This window comes from Magallana gigas, chromosome 8, assembly GCF_963853765.1.
Source record: "Magallana gigas chromosome 8, xbMagGiga1.1, whole genome shotgun sequence".
Lineage (NCBI taxonomy): Eukaryota > Metazoa > Mollusca > Bivalvia > Ostreida > Ostreidae > Magallana > Magallana gigas.
Genome location: NC_088860.1, coordinates 21,925,783 through 21,939,890, shown reverse-complemented (window position 1 = coordinate 21,939,890; position 14,108 = coordinate 21,925,783). Strand labels below are relative to the sequence as shown.

Sequence of the window (14,108 nt, the reverse complement as noted above, 5' to 3'; positions counted from 1 at the left end):
TAAACCGAGATTCAGGGTTTATCACTCTTTGTTTTGTTAATAATGCCAAAAACACTATATTCAAAACAAATTACATGTGAAAAGCATTATACATGTATATCTTTTTTTATTAGTGTTAATATTAATAATTAACTTGCAAGAAGATCCTTACTCAAATTAAATGAGGTTTTTACCATTATGAACATATGAAAACGAAACTATAGCAAATCCAACCTATTTTCTCATAACAAAGAATTATGACCACTATATCTCGCTTATAACTCCATCGACAGATGATCAAATTTATGTTGATTACTGGAAACAAATTCATAAAGTACTCTTGACATTCAAACAGGAAATATAACATTTTCAGCACAAACTGTGATCATGTCCATTTAATGCATGGTTTAAAAAACATTTCATATTGATAATAGTACACAGGCGATAATCAAATATAAGTTCAAAATCTGAATTAAGTTTAAGAAAACATATTCTAGAGATAAGTGATTTTGTTTAATTCATGACTATAAAAAATAGACCAAAGGTGGGTGTTGATATTTCTTTAGTTGTTGTTTGTATCAAAAATAATATTCCTTGTCAGTGTGTGGCAGATACTGAGCAGAGGTTTGTATTCGATATCATCAATCTCATATTCCTCTGATTTGGCCAGTCTGTTGTTTGTTTCTTTCAACCAATGCAGCAGATTCACAGGTCCAATTACAGGTACTTGTGCTAAAATCTCTTTTAGTGTCATCTGTAGAACTTTCCATACATGACTTCCAATGCGATAGCTGAACCCAGCAGAATAACCTTTAAGGAAATGTAACCGACAGAGCAAAAAATTCACTTTCACCTCAGTGGAGTAATTCGATATATATATATATATATATATATATATATATATATATATATATATATATATATATATATATATATATATATATATATATATATATATGAAGTGTATTTACTATCTTTCTTGATGGTTTGGAAAGATGATTAAACATTATCAAATATATGTATTGTAGGTAGAAATTACACACATGAACGCATACTAGAATATGATGCATTTATAAACTTTTATTTTTATTCCATATAGTAAGCTGTGTAGGAGATGATGAATAAAATGACCAATTTATCACCGTCTTATGCATAAATATACTTATCATAACACATGAAAGAAAAGCAATTGGTTTAGAAAAGCAATTGGTTTAGAAAAGTATTTACAATATTGGGGAATTCAGACTTGCTATATATTTAATATGTACTTTGATTAGTTTGTTTGCTTGATTTCAAAATAGTTTCGACGGAAAACAGTAGATTACTTTATTGACCCAGGTGACCTAGAATTTGATAATCACAGTGCATATATTTATATAAACAATCCCCATCTTTATCAGAAAATAATATTTTTACTATAGATGAGGAGTGCCTTTGATTTTTACTTACCAAATGGAGTGGAGTAAACCATGACACTGTTCTCTAAATATGGAGTTGAGTGGGATCTGTTAAGAGGGTCATCTACAATATTTTTTTTTAAGTAGCTGAGTTAAAAGTTTATATATACAGGTGTAATGAAGGCTAGTTTTATTTCAGACCTAATTAGTAGATAATAGCTGCATCAGATTATTGTATGGTAGAATGTTTTTGATTTTTTGTGTGTACAGCTTCCCATTAGAGATTTGCTGGTAAAGACCTAGTAAGTTGTCAGAACTTGTGTCCAAACCATTTGTATATGTATCTTATATATATATATATATATATATATACATACATACATGTATGTACAAAATAAATATGTTCAAATAGAATTTGCTAAGAAGGCATCATCCCGATAAATGATGTCTTGATCAATAAGGTTCCAGTGTATTATGCTTAAAAGGTTACGTCTGTAAAACATTCGATTTGTTTGTTTTTGTCTGCTAAAACTGAAGTTTAAGCCGCAAATTAAATACACACTCTAGATCTGTCACTGGAGGTGAACAGGGCAAAAACGATCTTGGGGCTACAGTGTCTCATATAGTAAAGAACTACAATTTACGCAGTAAATGTGCTAGTTTTGGACTGATTAATCTCATTTCAAATCACGTTTTGTACAAATATTTTAGTTCAAAAAACTCCTCAAACATTTTACATGTACTACATATATCGTCAATTCACTTGATTCTGATATTCTTTTAAACACCATTACCAACCTTGTAAAGAGAAGTGGTGATGTTTATTTACATGTAAAAATGGCGACTCTCGATCTCAACGTGAATTAATATACTGGTGCTTTTACGATACGCAATATTGTTTTTTCGTCAGGTTCAAAATTCTATTAACTTCTAGGGTATATAAATTGACTTCTTTAACTGAAGAGCGTAAGTCCGTGCAGTTTTACCACCTCTTCCAGTAGTTTGCAGCCAGGTCACAAATCTTCTTACCGTACGCACGTACACATGCACATGAAATAAAGTGGATCAAGAAAAGTGCTCATTGTATCGTGTTTGTGTTTTCGGTTAACTATGCACAAGGCAGAATAATACTTTATTTCCGAGGTCGGTTAGCTATTTAGGAGAAAGTCTGAGGCAAGTAAAGTGACGGTATCAGTAGTAAAAATTGAATAGAAAATTTAATGGCAGTAATTGGTTTCACAGAATCTGTGTGAAAATAAGGTTATCAGTCCAAAACTAGCGCATTTTTGTGCGCCCTAAAATGCAGTTTTTTCTCTATGGGGGCACTGTTACTCCCAGGTCGTCCATCCGATTTTTTTCAGACCCAGAGCTACAGACACGCAGCTCGATCATACGAAAGCCCGTTGAGCTTAATTTCGTGGGGAATTTTTTTTTTCGCGATGTTAAGCGAAACATTCGCGATATAACGATTTTTAAAATCCTGTAGATAAAATCACCAATGATTTGCAAACTATTTCTAAAGATGATACATTTCTTTTATCACATAAAAAAAATGCAGAAAGGGACCCAATTTATTTTGGAAAGCAACATTTACATATATTAATAAATTAAAAAATGAATTTGAAACGAATTGATCCAACACTTTGGCAAGGTGCAAAAATTATTGGAAACTTTTAATAATTAAAAGAAACTAAAGAAAATTCTTTTAAAAAAAAGGCAATAGCTTTACCCCCCCCCCCCCCCTCCCCGCATGATTTAATTTTTTATATATATATATATATCAACATATAAAATACATTTTTGATGTTTTATGCCAGCGAATCTTTTGATGGAAAAGTTTCATTTCTCTCTTAGAACCTAATTTACAGAGGTAAATTAATTGTAAATACAAATGTATATAACTGGAAAAAAACATGGCTAAGACAATTGCAAACTCTAGACTTTGTTTGCACCATTGGAAACTAATATCTAAAATAAAATAAGAGTTTTTTATTGTCGAAAATCGGCTTTAAGTATCTTCAAAAAATGCAAAACCAATCATGTCTGCCTTGAAATCACCGAGGGATTATTGCATCGATGATGTCCTATTGAAAGGTGCATAGATGTCAGAGGAAACGGACTAGCTTTTCTTCAGAGAAATAGTTTTATCAAGCAGTGTTTCAAACTAACGACAAGAAATCCCTTCTTTCATTTGCTCGGTCAATCACGTTTACAATTGTCCATATATGATTTGTAATATTCTATTTATTGAAGGGATGAATTGAAGCTTCTATAAAGTAAATCCATGCAAAATATTTTTACTTACCTTGATACTGAAACTCATTTTCTTGTCTGTAACCAACACGAATGCCTGTATCTACATCAGTTGTGCTATTTTCTTCAGCTCTGCAGGCCTACGTAACATATACCAATTTTTCTTTAAATTTTCTTCGTAAATCAAATGTTATGTAATTGTTCTAATTTTGGTTGCATGCTACGATTAAGCAACACGAGTTACAAATATATGTGAGGATTGTTTTTTGTTTGATTTTGTATTAAAATGTATAGACAATATAATTTAGGCTTTTATTTTTAAACTTTATATATCCTATTATCCTAGTATGATTAGATTAATGAAGCCCTTTTTATGCCTATTCGTAAATTCGTAAAAAAGAATTATTAACAGATGATACAAATTCCAACTCTTGAAATCGGCTAGATAAAAAAGATAACTAAATCATCAATGCTCTAATCATTGTCATTTACTTTAATTGTAACAATAAATGTTGATAAAAGCAATTTTCTAGAAATCAAATCCAACATATTTCAACACTTCTCAACATGGTATGTTTTATTTCATACCTAGAGTCTTATCTAGGCATGCGGAACTTTAACTGTAGTATTACAAAAGTTGGTTAAATTGGATTCACCCAAGATGTCACATATGTATATTTACACCTAAGATTTCAATTTTTTTTTTTGGGGGGGGGTTATTGAAATATGTTTACCTACATGTATACTGTTACCTGTATAAAAAATATTTTGGGAATTTGTTTTAATTTCCTATCCCTGAACACTTCAATGATTTCTCTTACTGGCACCCTACTATCATCTCTGGAGAAGGCCGAACTGTCCTGGTGTGTTAAGATGTTATCTTCAAATATTTCAAAGCTTTCACTGCCTCCCTGGTCATCTGTTTTTACAATTTCTCCATGTGAGGAAATGGTCATCAAAATACAGCCACAAGGCTCTGATGCACACAGCTCTTTAACTAAAAATATGCTTAAATGTATGTATTAATTACAATGTACATATAATCAGGTAGTGAAAATTTTCAAGATAGACTTGAATCTTGAACCAATGACAGACCGTGTCAGCGCTCAGACAGACGACTTTGCTATTGAGAGAAATAGCATGCTCATAATGGTAAAACTTGTATCATAATGTTATTACGAAAAGACTATTGCTTAAAAGCAAAACAAAGAGATGCCAAATATGCATATGGGATTAATTAGAATCAATATAAGTTTTAAATATTGAACATGAGCATTTTAAAGGAAAAGGGTTTAGCATCTATGTGCTCTACTTTATCAAAAAAATTAACAAAAAATAGAGCATTAAACAAATGGATGGCAGAAATGTCGTGACTTTTATTAGATAACAATATCTTAATTAAGTAAACAAGTGCATGTTTGTGGTAAATTAGCACAAAAGCTTTATAAGTACAGTCAGATCTGGAAATAAAAGTATCCGACCGCAAATGTTTTACTGTCAAAATTGTGCCAAATGGATTTCTTAGAAATCCTATTGCCAACTGATCGACCGCATTTTGACAGGAATACCTCAATTAAATGGAGAAAAAATACATTTTCTTAAAACGTTATATGCCATCTCTGCAAAAATTTTCAAACTTGCCCCCAAATTGGAGACCATTCAAACTTGTCTCCAACTCGGAGACCTGCCAAATCGGACAAAAATTAAAAATTGCCTCCAAATCGGAGCCTTGCCAAATTAGCAAAAATAAAATTGTCTCCAAATTCGGAGACCAACTAAATCGGCAAAAATAAAATTAAAAATTGCCTATAAATTGGATACTTGCTAACTCAGCATATCCAAACCTCAATGACCATGCCAATCCACAAACCAAATTAATGCATGATACTTTGCCTCAAGTAAACAAAAATACCAATCAAAGAAGTTTGACCAACTTGTGAAAATGATATATTTATTTAAGAAATTAACAGCAGGTTAAAAGTTCACCGGGATATGAACTTGGTTGGTCACGTGATCAAATCCTGTGAAGCCCGAAGGGCCTCTGAGAAGATTTGATCACGTACCATCCAAGTTCACCTGTACCAAAAATTTTAACCAAAATTTTTTATCAATATTTTAAAACATGTTCTTTAATGCGAAACCTGTATTTATTTTCTTTGTATTATGTGGTAAGTTGCTCCACTGTTTAATGTAGATGGTATAGAACTCCAAAATTACGACTGGAAGACCCACATGGCTACTTAAACAACGGAAAAGTTTTATATTATGTCGCAAAGTAAACTTCAACCGGACAAGAAAATTATGTTAATGTTGAAAAAATAATTGACATCGATCATGACAAGGATGATAAAACTTTTTGCACATTTAAGCGTTTTATGATATATTATTGCTGTTCAGTGTTCTATTTTTAAGTTCATAAATCGACAAACCCAAATTGAATGTTCCCGACGAACATTTTCCGTTCATAGGATTAAGTTTCTTATCGCTGGTCAAAAAAAGAAACAGTTTAAAAAATCCAAACCTCTCCATATCAATTCTCGCTCGCACGCATCATCCTTGATTCCAAATCATTATTTTTATTATTTAACATACACTGTTTTATTGAAAATTGATCAATTTGAAATACATCTCATAAAAATGTTTCTCAAATAAAATTTATTTTATTTTCAAAAGGTATGATATTCTAGCATATGTACGATTTGCAATTGACAGGAAATACGGTATTATTTTTTTTCTGGGAGGGGGCATATTTTCAACATTATTGTATCATATGACTAAACAAATGGCCATGCAGTTCATGTTTTGATCTCGTAATCTACGAATCCGCGGTCTGATGTTAATTTACTACACTACAAAGTTAGATAAACAATTTTCCAAAGCAATTAAATCGTCATGATGTGAGACACTGTCATTAAAAGTGTAAGCCATTGGGAGTGATAACCCTTCAAGTTTCCTTAAAGAGGTTCGCTTCTTAGGTTTTGGGTAGCCATTTTGGATCACCTCTAGTCTGAAAATTCTGCAGCACATATTAATTCTAGTAGTATATTTCTATTTTACAATGCCAAATAAACTTTATTGAATAAAATTGTTTTTAAAAAATACATTTTTATAGAGTTTAGTAAGGGACTGTATTTTGTGGAGGAAGGTTTTCAAGAAGGAAATGAACAATTTTCAAAACTCAATAATTTTAGAGTATTGTTACTTTAGGTCCCTAATTTTCAGCGCAGACCAATCTTCTATATTGTGTATTACGGTATATTCATGATGTTCTAAAAAAAACATATTTAAACAATATTTTGATATTTCTATTGATCTATTTTGGTATATTTAGCCTATATTTCATAGAAGTTAAGAAAATATTTACTCCAATTTTGGCCTAAAATTAGCTTATAATATTTCATGCTATATCTCAAACTTTTGAGATGTGACCCCTACTTGTTTTACTTTTAAATGAGACATTAAATGTATGTCTGTTTGTGTGCAAAGTTTTGGAAAGATGACATTTCTATATTTTTTTATTTGCGTTATAATTTGATTACTTTTTTAACAGCTGTTGTTGTGGTCATTGAATCACCCAGTAAAGCAAGAATTTTTAAACTTTGACATAGATTTTACTTTTATAGTCACTACATGTGTTCAACTTCACACTGTATTAAAATCACAACTAAATAATAGTTCAAACTATGAATATTTGTTTGATTTCTTCAAATTATCAATTTCCATGTCAAATTTTGCAAAAATTTCAGGAAAATTATCATTTCTGTTTGGGGCCTTATATTTTCAAAAAATGGCATGTGACATAGGTCACAAATAAAATAAATGAACATTTTAGGTCCCCATTTTGATATCCAAGTGGTTTTCGGATGATTGACATTACTATTATTTCAGGTGACAACTTCCTTAACCTCAAGTTATCAATATTCATAATTATGTTACACAACCATACTTACATCTATGTAGTTCCCTTAAGAAGTCTGGTTTCGTTAAATTCCTGGTTTGTAATATATTTTTTGCTGATGGATAGATGGTAAAGTTGAGCTTCTCTGCCATCGATCTAATTTCCAATCTTTCAGTGATGAGTCCTTTCCTTTCTTTTTCAGGTTGATCGACTCCAAAATGCCAATCAAAATGTACAGCTCTCCATGGTCCCCTCTTCATGATGTGGCAATAAGTTGATTTGTGTTCATTCTCTCTAAAATAATTTATTCTTATATCTACAATTTTCAAAGCAGTACACACAACGTACAGATTTTACGTAACAATTAATTTTTCTAAAAGTAGATACAACCCAATACATCAATACAGACGGTGGAAGTGGATGGGCCATGTTCTCCAAATGAAACGAGTTCAAAATCAGGCCTCGGGATCATGTTCAAGCATTTTTAGACTTTAAGTCAAAATTTCAATCATTCATAAAATTATTTAATATATAGTGAAATAACGCTTAAAATTTGTAACTATTAAAGTAAAATAGACGTACATTTATTAATGTATTTTAAAAGTATTTCATTTTTTCGATGTATTCAATCTCAAGACAATACATTTTTGTTAGCCAAGGGTTTCTGATCCGCACCGCTTCTCACTAACGTTAGTGAGAAGCGGTGCGAATCAGAAACCCTTGGCTAGGAAAGATGAAGACAATAAGACAGCATACAAGTTTTGACCCAAGTTTAAGGCTGTTTTATGATCCTGGGGCCAGAGCTGCTTTGACGTGGAAAACGGAAAGGAAGATGAAGCGTGAAAGGACAAACAAAAATTGGAGGAAAGCGTAGGTTATTGCAAACGACCGTCGTAAGTGGCGTCAGTTGTTGAACAGCCTCATTGCATGTGTCCCCAAGGCCACGGAGAGGACAAGTAAGTACGAATTGTGGAGCAAAAAGACGCATTAAAATAACGTTGATGCTCCAGATTACCTCACCAGAAAATGTTCTTATTGTGTTAACAGATATAATTATGGAGAAATGATTTTGTGGTTTTTCTTACAGGGGTAAGAGTAAAGTTTCAATAACTTCCGTATTTTCGCAATGATTAAAATGCAATCGATCCTTAGATCCGCCTACGAAAATTGCCACACAAAGTGTGGTAATTTAAAATATTCGCAAGCAGGTCAAATGATTTGGTTTAAATCAGATTTATATTGATAACTTATATATGGATTCAGGGGCTAGAAGAAATATATGTGAGCTGAGATCTATTGAGAAATATGGCGAACAAAGAAAAATATCCTTTTAAATTAATTCGTGTGTTACAGGGATAAGGAATCTTGGTGAGCTCTCGTGAGCACCGAGACTGACGAGAGTGCTGAACACGCATCTGAAATTCTACTAGTAATCTATATATATTCCTTTGTTTGTATGTCACATTCATATTTCTTTATTTTCAAAACTACAAACAAAAACAAGTTTCCTACTTTCGATTTCACAAGTGATTAAATTCATGTTTTAATAGGTAAGAATTTAACTAAGGTTGCTGTACTTTTTTTTTACTTCATTACATTATACAGTGTAAATAATAGACAATAAAATTTTAATGCAAAGATCATTGTAATACCATGGAAGACGAAAAAATAATTCTCACCTGTTTCCAGCCATGGTAGTAAAAGGAAAATGACAAACATCCCACGCAAAGCTCTGTATTATGCTCACCCCGACGCCGACCCGCACTTTCTGAACTTAAGAAAAAAATTAGGACTACATATTTTAAATTCAAATGGGCTATGGTCACGATTTAAGCTTAAAATTCTTAAATTCTACTTGTACATTTTTAACGCTCACACTTTTCCCCTACGCTGTTACTAAATAATCAGGGACGTATATATCATTAGTATAATTATACATGTACGTCCCTGATATAACGGTCAGTCAAAAATATAAGCAAGATACATACATGTATAAGCAAGATACAGGGCATGCAATTCTTTGTTAATATGTAAAGCCCCTTTCACAATTGGCACACGAGCAGAAACGACAAAATATTCGTGCAACCAAAAAAGTTAGACAAGGTTCGTAAACTGTTGCCAAAATAATCGCATATAAAAAAGTACTTGTACGAAACTCGCACGATTCAGAGCGACCGTTGTGCAATGTAAATGCATTGAATCTTGCGATATATCTTGCGTCTATATGGGACTGTTGTACATTGAAAGCGAGTGTTGTAAGATAATGCAATAGGATCGTACGAAAGACCAGATGATCGGGCGATTGAACGTGCGCCAATGCGATAGGACAAGCGGAGCTCGTCCGATCATTCGTTTCATTGTACATTGTACGAATGTTCGTACGAGTAAGAGGGGGCATACATTTATATACTGCCCGTTTCCGTAGCTCTTCTGTAGACATAGTTGAATGCAAGAGAAGATCACGCCCAAGATGACAAAAGCAACAGCAAAAACAAGACCAGTTGTTGCCTGAAACAGATATGCTTATACGGCGAACTATTGCCCCCGTTTTAGAATTAGTCATTTCGCTCTTTTTGTCAGTTAGCGGATCAAGACTTGGCGAATTCCAATGTCCCACGTCATCTCTTACCACAAAATTGTGGGGACGAATTCAAGACGAGGCAAAAACGTATTAAGTGGAAGCGAAAATATCACGGGGCGAAAATAACCATGTATCCAGTATATACTACTGGCAAAGCATGGAAATTGAAACTGATAAATCTTGTAATGATAGTTAAACGTTGCAAGATTACACGAGACACGTTGAACAACTGTCTCATGCATGGTCGCACAACACAGCATAAAGCCCCTTTCACAATTGGCGCACGAGCACTTCACATCACTTTGCGACCGGATTTTTTTAGATTCTCACGAGCTCTCTCACACGTTGCACTAGCTCTCGCGTACGTTGCACGAGCTCTCGCATTCGTTGCATGCGTTTTAGTGCTCGCATCAAGTCTCCTCAAAATAGAGGACATGCACACTATTCAGACGCTACCGAATGCGATCCAAATCATCGCAGTGCAACGCACGAACATTAGTACGAACGTTTTACAACGTTTTGTGTACTCGCAAGAGTGTTACACGATTTTTAAAGGTCGTAAGATGATTTGCAGTTGTTAATGCGTGTATTGTGCGACCATGAGACTGTTGCTCAACATGTCTCGTGTTATCTTGCAACGTTTTACAATCAATCCACGACTTATCAGTAATATACCATGCTTTGGCACTGGTATATATATCCTGTATAAGCATCTCTGTTTCAGACCACAATTCAACAATATAAATTTATTGCATTATGGTGAGGGAAATATGAAGATTTATTTCTAAAAAAAAATCATATTACCCCAGGGCATCGCCCACAGGAAATTAGTTTTTTCTGGGAGAATAAATCTTCATATTCCCTGAACATTAATGCAGAAAACGAACAACATATGATTATACGAAATACGTTGATTTCTAAAATTTGTTTGATTTCCTCTGTTACTCTCATTTTTCTTTCATAATTTCGAATCATAGATAGTTAAGTTGGTTTTGTGATATATAGAGAATCATAATGATTAAATATTTTTGATTTAATCATACTTGTCTGCATCATGTGCTCATATCGGCTTTTTCAATCCTATAAAATCTATGGGCAGCGGAAAAGGCAAAGAATACATTTTTACAAAATCAACGATAAACTAAATTCAGCAATCTAAAATAATATTATCAATGACAATAATTGCAAAACCAACATTCTTCTTTGCAAAATAAATGTTCATAAAATCAACCAAAGATATTTAAATACAAATCAAACACAAAAAGTAAAACCAACAGACATAAATGTAAAACGAACATACATCAACATGAAACAAGCGGACGCACAAATAAACGCCAGGTGGCGTTTTTTTTTTTTGAGAAGCAATATACGTAATCGATTATTGGAATCCGGGATGGTTCGCACCTATTCTGTTTCGCCCTGAGATGTTTCCCACCTCGATGGTTCGCACCTGCCTCGCAGCAAAACATCTGACTGTATTATAATGTAATGTAATGGAGTGTTGATGTAATTTGAAATGTATATATAGTTTGCATAGATCTATTTTGGGGATCATTTAATTACATAAATTACCGGTATCTGCTTGAACTTTACATTATCCAACTGCATCCACTATTTAACTACGACTTTTACCAGTCTTATTCTTATAGCAAAAGTAGGGTTAAATATTATTTCCATTCCCATATATTTATTATGATTTATTTAAAATTATAAATAATATTTTAATGACCTGTTTATACTCGTACATTTGTTCCAAATTTCATATTCGGATATTTCATATGCATAATCAATTATTGTACACTCTTATATAAAAAAAAGTCATTTAATTGTTACCCATAAACATGATGATATACAAAAATCTGAAAAAAAACCCCATTTTTAAAATGCTACAAGACACATGTACATTGTGAATTAAAATTAAGTGTATGTATCAGAATACTTCAAGCTTATCGACATGAATACTGCCATGTCTTATATTTTCTTCAAACTACTTGTACACTGTCATGCAATGCATAAGACTGGAAATAAATCAAACTTCGTTATAGAAAACATTGTATGCATTAATTAATGCATATTTTGATGATAACAATTTGAACAAAATTTATTTTATGACTTTCCGTTTCCGTCAGGCTAAGGCACATCTATATAGATAATTATAGCAAGCCAAATTTTCACGCCTCTATTCACGTAAAATTTGTCAGTCATTTGTTGCATTTCGTATCACTTTAATTTTACTGGGTGAAGGTAATGCAAACTTTACAAATTGACATCTTTATAAATTTTGTATTTACTGCCATCCGGTAAATAAACAATTTATAGAATAAAAAAGAAGTCGGATAGAAATAAAAATTTTAACGCGTTTGACTTTTGCCATAAAAATAAGACTGGTAATAGGCGTAGTTTAAATAGTGGATACAGTGGTGTAGATATAGATATAGTGGGAGGTGGTGGGTGGGTAATGTAAAGTTCAAGCAGATAATTTATGTAATTAAATGATCCCCAAAACAGAGCTAGCTATGCTAACAATATAATATTATACATTTGTAATTAACATTCCCGAAATTTTCATTAGAAAAATAAAGGTAATTCTCAAGTGAATGACAGGCTATAAATGTTACTACAACACAGTTCACACCTCTTGTTCTGAACCATATAAAACGGCATGTCCATGGGCATCATCTCTCACCTGAACAACAGTTCCTTGTAACATTCTATTTTGTAGCATATGAAATTTCTAATTTAAACTTCAAACCCTTTCTGGGGCCCCAGTATTGGTCCATGGTTTATGGTTGGCTTTAACAATTTAGAACCTACACTATTTGAGGATCCTCGCATAGTAATCCCATGCCATAAACTGTAACAGTGTAGTTTTTGATTAGAGAATTTTAAAACATTTTTTCAATATATCTTTCTATGTTAAACTTTGAACCCCTCTTGGGGCCTCAGTATTTGTCCGGTGGTAACAGCTTTATTAATTTAGAGTTACATTACATTAGTATAGGATGCTTGCAAAGTAATTTTCACATATTGAAGCATTGTAGATCTCCTCAAGAAGATTTCTAAACATTTTCCCTCTTTATTTCTATGTTAAACTTTGAACCCCTTCTGGAGCCCCAGTATTAGATCAAGGGTCACGGCGCCACAGGCGATTTTTCAAAAATCTTCTTCTCCACTCCCACACAAGTGAGGAAAGACTGTTCATGAAGCCCTCTGCCAAAATTGTGAAATGAATGGCCCCTGGGTCAGGGGTTCAGGCTCTAGGGTGTGGCCAATATGGCCATAAAGTAAAAATGTATTAAATCTTTGAAAATCTTCATCTCTACTCCCATATATATTTGTAAAAAAACTAAATACATGGTTATGATGTCCATGAAGCCCTCTACCAAAATTATGTAATCCATGGCCCCTGGGTCAGGGGTTCAGGCTCTAGGGATTGGCCAATATGGCTATATAGTGAAAATGTACAAAATCATAGAAAATCTTCTTCTCTACCCTCATATATATTGGTTAAAAACTAATTGCATGGGTATGATGTCCAGGAAGCCCTCTACCAAAATTGTGAAACTCATGACACCTGGGTCAGGGATTCCGGCTGTAAGGTGTGGCCAATATGGCCATATAGTATCAAAAGATGTTTGAGAAACACTTATGCCCCTTCCCTTAGAAAAATCCAGACACAAAAAAATGAATGTAAACTGCAAATAATTGAAAATTTGGTAAGTCCAAGGGGCATAACTCTGTCGAAAATTGCACAATCTTATGCAATATTGAACTTGACCTAGATATTATCATAATTAATCTGTATACCAAATTTCATTTCAATATGTGCATCTTCTGCGAAGAAAATGAATGAAAACTGAAAATAAATAGAATTGTTCTAAGTCCAAAGGGCCTAGCTAACTCTGTCGAAAATTGCTCTATCATACCTAAAATCAAACTTTACCTAGATATTATTTAGATAAACCTTTATACCAAATTTCATATCAATATGTGCATCCTC

At 32.9% G+C, this 14,108-nt stretch overlaps 1 protein-coding gene across 1 annotated transcript; it reads right to left on the bottom strand.

The window, feature by feature from the left end:
• Positions 1–358: 358 nt before the first annotated feature.
• On the bottom strand, positions 359–9,534 carry LOC105325616 (caspase-7). Its single transcript, XM_066069693.1, has 7 exons — positions 9,516–9,534; positions 9,207–9,300; positions 7,580–7,821; positions 4,382–4,626; positions 3,682–3,769; positions 1,429–1,500; positions 359–789 (listed from the first exon to the last, which is right to left on the bottom strand). Exons 2-7 carry the CDS (start codon positions 9,218–9,220, stop codon positions 542–544), a joined length of 909 nt encoding a protein of 302 aa, XP_065925765.1. The 5' UTR covers positions 9,221–9,300; positions 9,516–9,534; the 3' UTR covers positions 359–541.
• Positions 9,535–14,108: the final 4,574 nt, after the last annotated feature.